The following is a 9,112-nucleotide window of genomic DNA, read 5'->3' as shown; positions in this document are numbered from 1 at the left end:
AGGAAAAGGATGCCCTGTATACACGCTGGCTTCTGTAGCCTCCAATTATCTTTTAATTCAGCCGCTGTCTTCATTTGTTCCTTTCATCTCCTCGTTCTCTTTTAAAATAATTTATTTCAGCGAACGTTGTCTCAGCCCCTGGGACTGCATCCAGCCTCGCATATTTAAACACGTGCCACTGCCAGATGCTGTGTGTCAAAAATAAAGTTGGTGGCAACGGTTTAAAATTAGATTTTGATACTAAATAAGTATCTGTATTTTTTTGTTTTAATCAATATCAAACTTTCTGTAGCAATGAGCTTCATTCGGTGTTGACCCTGCTGCACCTTCTGCTGATTTGACAATTTGTTTTTTTCTAAATGCTACGTTTGAATTAAACAAGCTCCTGTTCCTTACAGCCGGCCTCCTAAAACCATTGTTTCCAGGGAGGAAATAAAGCACCTTCACGCTTATGACTCATGTCCTTTGCTGTGTTGGAGAGCTCCATGAAAGTGATAAATAAGGTTTAATACGCAGCAGTACGTTACACAGAAATTAACTATTCTTTACAGAGTGGAGAGCAGCCACTGAGGTCAGGGGTCGTGAGAAACTAATTAGCATATAAAGGACTGAATTCTGCAAGGAAGAGACGCTATCCAAAATTTACTGCATGGTCTACTCATAATTCAGCTACTATATACATGGAAATGAGATCAATTTTACTGGAACGGCTAATGCTAAAGATGAGAACAAACTGGTAATAGTGATGCAGTGAGCACCAAAATGTGGCTGCAACTGGAAAGAAAAAAAGCACCGTGTAGTTTTACTATAACGATATAGAGTTACATATAGGGATCGCATGAGTTTTATTATCTACAGCCCAAGGCTGGGTCCACCATCCCTACATGAAATGTTCTATATCAATAAAATCACCCATGGTCCTTCTGATGCAATGAGGTTGCACTTTGGCCATTGCAGCGCTACGTCCCAGGTTCAAATCTCGGCCAGGACTCTATCTGCATGGAGTTTGCAAGTTCTCCCCGTGTTTGTGTGGGTTTCCTCCGGGTGCTCCGGTGACCTCCATTCCAAAAACATGCAGTTAGGATAATTGGCTTTCCCCCAAAGTTATAATGACATATGGCTATGGTAGGGACATTAGATTATGAGACCCATTGAGGGACATGGCTTTGGACTTTGTACAGTGCTGTGTAATATGTTAGAGCTATATAAATACTGTGTAATAATAATAATGAGCCATGAGAGATAACATTATGATGAGTGAGGTGCTTGTACTTTTAACTTCTCAGAAATTAATACAGAAGTGATATCTCAGCTGAAAGATGGTGGGGTGGAAATCCAATGACTGACATTGGTCATGGCATAAAAACATAGAGCCCAGAACACTTGTTAGATTTATCTTTTAAATAGGAAAATATTAAAGCAGGGTCTTTATGCATAGAATTGTGTTACCTACATATGACAACTTGGATTCGAAGTGCCTTGATGGCGGTTGTAGAACCCAGGGGTATGATGAAAGGCCTCAGGCCCTGACTCTTATTCTTGGTAAACAAATATTAGGCACACCCAGAAATTAAACATACAGAACTTGCACATACTAACCCAATTGGAGAACTGTATAGGCAAACAATGGTGGTTACCAGATATGAGTAACCTCTAGTCAGCTGGCCTTTAATGATGTGACAGGGCAATGCAGCATTCAAAAGCTTCGGGACCCACATGCCATCGTTAATCTGAATTCAAAACAACTGGGCATGTAATGCTTCGCAAGGACTTTGTGATTCAGGAATTAGTTAAAAAATGCAGTGAAACCTTGATACACAAATATTTCATCCAAATAAAGAATGTGTATGAAGCCCAACTGAGCTTTTAAAATTATATAAATGCATTCAGGTTCATCAAAATATGTGCAACATCTTTCTTTTCTTTAGAAAGCAGCCACTGCCCCAGCAGAAATACCTCTACCCTGTTGGCCTGATAAAGAGGATGATCTTTGTGCTCTGTGTGAAAGCAGTGGTCTCTCTGCAGAAGTTTAATCCACTCCTACAGCTTCCCATCAGCAGGGAGAATAAGAATAGGAATTTGGCGAGTGCAAGAGCTAGAACCCTGCTTTCCCACCAACATCAAGGGTAACTTCAATATTCCAGCAAGGAACTGGTTGTGTATGCTTTCTAAAGAAAGTGAAGTCTTAACAATGTTTATGTTAAGGCACCTGGACTGCAGGTGGGGGTTACCTGTCATCAAAAGTAAAGCTGCTCCTGGTCCTTGCAGGTAGTGCATTCCACAACATACTGGACAGCACCAGGGCCCTCTAAAATATCTGCATTCTTCATTGCATAACAAATTGTAATTATTAAGAACACATTTAAGGGGTCCACAAGGTTTATGTAATTTTTCTGTGTTACAGTAAAGAATGACTTCACATCCCGGGGATTGTGGTCCTGTCCTATACTCTAGTTATTGTTTTGCGAAGCAGGATGTATCTTTTTACAGCATTCTATTTACCTCTACACAGAAGCTGAGCTGTCCAGCTATTGTTGACTGATATAAATATATTGCGAACAGGACTCCTATTTGCTTAGCAAACAGTAGCTGGGTGATGTATTGTTTCCATGGGTATTTGTTTTCCTGCCCTTCCTATGTTGCTTAAATATGCAAAGTTTGTGCAGAGCAGATGGTAGAGAGCTATGGAGCAAGCAGGCAGTATTTCTGGATTCTGGGCTGCCTAAGCTCACCTTGTCACTGACCGCACCGTGGCACAGAAACTACGGCAGGCTCCTCTAGAGCAGAACCAACTGGTTTTCAACGAGCAGAATAATTACATGGATTCCTGACATTCTTCAACTCTAACTTCATATAGAATAATGATTAACATAGTGTGTGAGAACAGAGTCTGGCACTTCGACATGCAGCTGATGGGGAAAGTTGTTCTGTCGGCAGCTGCCCTCTTTTTTTTGGGTTTGGCTTATAGATTCTATAAGTTTCGTGCACTTGAAAGATCTGAACAGTCGGACAAACATGATCCTGGTCCCAGAAGTGCAGAAGGCGATGTGGTGGATAGCCCCCAGCGAGATTACACAGCTGATGAAAGCAGTAATCTGAGATTCAGACGTGTAAACAGTAACCTGCAGAATGGCTTAGTCACAGATCCTGGAAGAAAGCACCTTGCGGATTCCTCGCTTGGTACACATGAAGTTCGTGTCACGGCTCAGGAAGGATTTGAAACTGTTGATGTTATCTGTAAAGACCAAAATGATTATTGCAGAGAAGTTACAGAACTGTTGCACAACAATGCTGATCCCCTGCAAAGCCACCGTCGTCATGAAGATGACACGACTCGCCAAAAGGATGTGTGCGATGGAAAGGAAAATATCAACAAAAAAGAAGGCGCGCACTCCAGAGAGGATCCAGAAGGCAGAGAAATGCTGGAAAAGTCAGAATCGGTGAAAGATCATTCAGATCCAATCACCAAAAACATTACAATACTCAGCTCTATTGACTTATCCTTAAGTCACCAAAATGAAAGAAAGCAAGAACTGCACAGGTTCTGTTCTACAGCTGAGGTCCAAATGCAAGAGAGCATCATTGCAGAAGATGGAAATCCATTTCAGACACCGGGAGGCCTTAGAGGTAAAATTTATGACTATCACACTACATCCCAATCCGTCACAGAAGTGAACACTTCTACAACTGGGAACAACTCTTCCAAATCCTCACTTTCTATTATAACATCAAATATACCAGCATCAAAGGAAGGAAAAGAAACACATACAAGTCTTACTGACCTTGTGGAGAACACAGAAGAGGAAACCAAAGGTGACAACTCAAATCAAGGAAAGATATTACAAAAACAGCATCTTACCAGTGAAAGTAACACAAAAGATGAGAATGCAGACATTGGTGGAGACGTGAAGCAGATCAGGTCCATTTCTAACTTCTCCATCACATCCCAGTCAATTCCTGAGATTAGGATCTCAGAAGCCAAGGTCTGCACCCCACAGTCAAAACTTCTTTATATACAAACCAATCTACCAATAGTGCAGGAAAATGAAGAAATGCAGACAAGTACAGAAAACACTGAAAATATATCAAACAATACGACATCACATCAAGCAAATCCATTACAAGACTCCTCAAACAACACCACTAAAGTACAACGTATAGAAAGTCCGACAATAAACTTTAACAGCTCAACCTCATCCTCACAAATATTGGACCAAAATATTGGAGCCGTTCCAAGCATACAAACAGACCCCGGCACCTTCCACGTTTCTTTGACCCCGGGGTCTGAATTTGATATACACATTGATTTGAAGAACTGTTATGAGGTTCTCAGTTTTGCCAAGAAGCACAACCTTGAAACCCTTAAAGCGGCTGCCTACAAAAAAATGAGCAATGACTACCTACAAGTGCTTCAGAATTCCTCGATTTATGGCTATCTGAATGCTACTGAGAGAGACTTAATTCTGGAAGGTAGGATGAAGGGTAGACGCTTTGTGGTTGTTGCTGACATTGATACTCAAGCTACTTCTGCATCCCAAAACCAAAGCAGTCTCAGTTATTATGACAATGACAATGACACGTGGCATTCTTTATCTAAGATTCCTGTTGAAGCTGTCAGCAGAGGCAGTTCAATGGCAACTATGTTTAATTATCTTTTTGTTGCCCTTGGATGTGATGGTTTGGGAAGGCAAATGAAACCATCAAGACGTGTCCTGTGCTACAATCCAATAACAGACAGCTGGAAGGAAATAAGCCCTCTCAATGAAGCTAGGCCTCATTGCAAACTGGTGGCACTCGATGGTTTCCTGTACGCTATTGGGGGTGAGTGTCTACACACAGTTGAGAAGTATGACCCACGTCAAAATCGATGGACTTATATAGCACCTCTCCCAAATGATACCTTTGCTGTTGCTCACATGGCTACTGCCTATGACGATGAGATTTTTGTGACTGGTGGAACTTTCCGTTATATGTTATTGAGATATAAGGAACGGGAACAAATCTGGAAGAGCAGTCTTGTTAGCGGCAGCAAAGACAGAACAACAGAGATGGTGGCATCCAACAATTTTCTGTATCGGTTTGATTTGAATCGTAGCATGGGCATCAGTGTCCATCGCTGTAACATCAGAGCCAGGATTTGGTACGAATGTGCCACGTTCGCAATGCCTTACCCAGCACCCTTCCAGTGCACAGTTATAGACAACAACATTTATTGCATCAGCAGAAACTTTCACATGCGTTTTCTGGCAGAAGACATATCGCCCAGATTCATGGATACAAATCTTCACACTGTGCCATCACCAAAAGGAGTTCTCTTCCCTTTTGTCCTTGTGCTGCCAGTGAAGGGCACTTGCTGAGTTCAAACGGCTGTGGCCAAAATCTGTTTATCCTTTTGTGTTTAGTGGAAATCAAAGATGCAGCAAACAAGTCAATCAAACCTTATTAACAGTCTGATCCTGACATAGGCTAATGCCACGTACACGACATAAAACCCACAGAATGTAAATTATTCACAGTCTTTAATGGGAGAGCTCCTGACAAATGCACGGCATAAATTGCAGCATTGAACTAACACTGAACACTGCACTAAAGTTTTTTTTTTCTTTAAGATGGAAACTTTTTCCAAAATGTACATTCCATGTTCATAAAGGACCTATAAATCCAGTTGGCTAACAGGTAAAAGACAATATTCAAAAGTAATTGCATTACATTAGTCTGTAATATCACAGCTGTGATTGTTAAATATGTGACTTTATATTTTGGAGGAAAATGTATATTTAATGTCTGCAATGCAATGAGTAAGTTGAAATGAGCTGTCTAAACCTTAACACGTATATATCTCACTGTATATGCACCCTATACTTTTCACCATATCACAATCTGCAGAATGTGTGTGTGTGCATATATACACACGTGCGTGTGTATGTAATAAATAAATATATATATATATATATATATATATATATATATATATATATATATATATATATAGAAACACACATATAATAACATACACAAAGGTAAACGTTTACATGTGGTGTACACTTTCTCACACAAGTTTTATCAATACTTGACACATTCACGCTAAATATAAAAACACTTAATCTAATCCTAACTCATAAAGGGAGAATTCTTGCAGTCACGCAGGGTTAAACTATAACCACAAGTTGCAGGCAAAATAGCTCCCTGTGAATTGCCAGCTCACAACCCGAAACCTAAGCAAATGCAGCATCACCTCATAGGTAAACATAGATCAGGTGTATTTGACATTTAAATTGTATTTGCAAGCAGAGAGCTATGCTAAGTCAATAAATGTTAAAGGGACAGTCCGGGTTTATGTTTTGACAGGGATTAGGCAACCTGTTTGGGTTGTGTGCACAGTCACTTATTCTTTTCACAGTTTCATTCCAATTTTGGCATTCCTAATCCCATGTTGGCTTCCAGTATCTCTCAAGAATTTATGGTAGAATATTTTAACCAGGAATCCCACTTTCAAAGCCTAATAATCGGTAGCCTTAAGTATTTGCTTTCATTATAGTCTCAAAAGGGAAACCAAAACACAAATTATAAGGAATAAATTCCATATTTAGGTTCTGTAAAAGCTAGAAGCCAACAGGAGATCCAAGCAATGGACACCCACACAAGGTTAAAAACAGCTGATGCATAATATTCTTGTATAAAACATATAGGGGAGTGAAAGAACCTTGATATAAAAACATGGTTTCTTGCTTTAGATAATTCTTGTGCCGTTAGACTCTCATGTTTTCTTATATGTTTACTAAGAAACTGCAGCCTCTGACTTTTCATCACACCAGATTTACAGTTATAAATATATCACCAAGTTTACAGACTTGGTGATATCAGCATTGTGCTGCTCACTGTTCCCTTTACTGGAGTGGAAGATATACCTGAAGGATTTTAATGCAAGGCTCTCCCTGCTTCTGCTTCAGATTTTTCATGATCTCTGTTCCTCCACCTCTCCTGAGGCTTCCTTAATATTGCCCTGTTCAGGTTATGAAACATCAGGGGGACAAGAAGCAAAACCTTGCCCTGCCAAATTGGTCACCAACAGACACAATGCAAAACAAGTCATAGAAAGCCAGTGATAGAGAAATACCAATTGTAGAGAGATCACAGACAACGCTAGTTCTTGCTTTACCCTTTTGGCAATGTCCATTGGCAGGTCCTTTTTTAAACATTACCATTTATTACATCAGCCACACATTCTTTGAACATGTATGCCATCATGTATAAAGCACTGGTTATGGTCCATAAAAAAAAACTCTTTAAAAAGTGAGCATTTGTACATTACTAGACTGTCCTTACACCCTTGAGAAATGGAATATTATTACAAATTTTGAGAGCTTCAGCTACATTTAATAGAAACGTCCTGTCCTTCATGTATTCATCTATCACTTTTACATTCTTCATTTTTACTTCCCCAAACTTACTGGCATCTTTTTCCAACTGATGCAAACATGCACTAACCCAGAGCAACTCGGCATATTTCAGTTTTCATCCACTAACAGCAATAATGAAGGATAAACCTGCTAAATGATTGTACTTTGCACATTGCACTTTTCCCTGTTAAAGGAAAAACAATCCCAATTAGATAATGAGACACGTGTGAGAACTTGCCTTTACTGTCCTGAAGATGCTTGGTTGGCCTCACAATACTATTTCTAATTTAGACTTGAGAAGTTATGACGTTAATATCATGCAGTCCTGACATCACTCTATTATAGGGAAAAATCTTCTTGCAGCAGATGTCAGATATTTTACTGCAGGTTTTGAATATCTAAGTCATGCAGGAAATAATATTTGTGAAAATTGTTCTTCGATACACAGAATGCCATAACTGCACGCAAACAACATTTGTGATAGCTTTTGCCAATCATAATGCCTTTAATCTAAAATGAAAAAGTAATGATTGATGAATAAAATTGCTTTGACATTAATATGTTTAATAAAAAAAAAAAAGCACCTTTAAACTTAAGTTGGGGTTTTTTTTGTTAAATACCTCAAATCAAGAACATATAACTACATTGTGAAACAAATAACCAACCAGGGCTGCATTTTTTCTGCTGAAACAATATCCAAGTGACAACATTTCTCAACCAGGGTTCCTCCAGAGGTTAATAGGGGTTCCTTGAGCAATTATTATTATTAATATTAATACACAGTATTTATATAGCGCCATCATATTACTCAGCACTGTACAAAGTCCATAGTCATGTCACTCACAATCTAATGTCCCTACCATCATATGTCATAAGTGTAGTCTAAGGTCAATTTTTGGGGAAAACCAATTAACCTCACTGCATGTTTTTTGGAATGTGGAAGGAAACCCGAGTACCCGGAGGAAACCCACACAAACACGAGGAGAACCTGCAAACTCAATGCAGACAGTGTCCTGACTGAGATTCGACCCTGGCACGTAGTGCAGCAATAGTCGGAGTGCTAACTCCTGAACAATGAGCAGTTTGTGCCTCTCAGGTCAGACTAGGTGACACCAATGATCTTTTTGGCTATCTGTAAGGGTGACATTCCTCCCAATGGCCAGCAATGTAAGAGGAAGTCTTCCTACTGATCACCACACTAATATACTGTGAGCTGTAGATATAGGAATTATAGAAGGGGTGCCCTAAGACCTAAAAGTTATTTAAAGGGTTCCCCCATAGTAAAGCAGTTGAGAAAGGCTGCTTTAAAGCTTCAGCAAATAAAAATACTGCAACAACCATGCTAAGTTAGGTGTGATGTAAATGTAGATGTGGTAACAGAGACAAATGTGCACACCCTAGGAGGACACTGGAGATAACAGCAGTATTTGCACAGTTATATTAAATTCACCCACTGGGACATTCTATCACCATTAATAACCTAATACACAATATAGGTGTCAGAGCACATCCTTATAACAAGCCATTACACCCCTGGCTGTGGTGAAAATGTAACTGTAACAATAGCTCCCTATCAGACCTGTGACATGGCAGCAATCGCCCCATTGACACAAGTATGCAATATCATTGTATAGGTCTGCAAGTATGCAGTAGGACTGATGGAGGCTACTCCCACAGAGATACCATTCTATTAAAGACAATTGTGTAATAGA

General features: G+C 39.7%; 1 protein-coding gene across 1 annotated transcript; it reads left to right on the top strand.

The window, feature by feature from the left end:
• The first annotated feature begins 2,684 nt into the window (after window positions 1–2,684).
• Window positions 2,685–7,982, top strand: KLHDC7A (kelch domain containing 7A). The gene has a single exon (XM_072426459.1). It carries the CDS (start codon window positions 2,862–2,864, stop codon window positions 5,355–5,357), a length of 2,496 nt encoding a protein of 831 aa, XP_072282560.1. The 5' UTR covers window positions 2,685–2,861; the 3' UTR covers window positions 5,358–7,982.
• Window positions 7,983–9,112: the final 1,130 nt, after the last annotated feature.

This window comes from Pyxicephalus adspersus, chromosome 11 (genome assembly GCF_032062135.1).
Source record: "Pyxicephalus adspersus chromosome 11, UCB_Pads_2.0, whole genome shotgun sequence".
Lineage (NCBI taxonomy): Eukaryota > Metazoa > Chordata > Amphibia > Anura > Pyxicephalidae > Pyxicephalus > Pyxicephalus adspersus.
The sequence above is the reverse complement of the archived record's forward strand: the minus strand, read 5'-3'. Positions and strand labels throughout refer to the sequence as shown.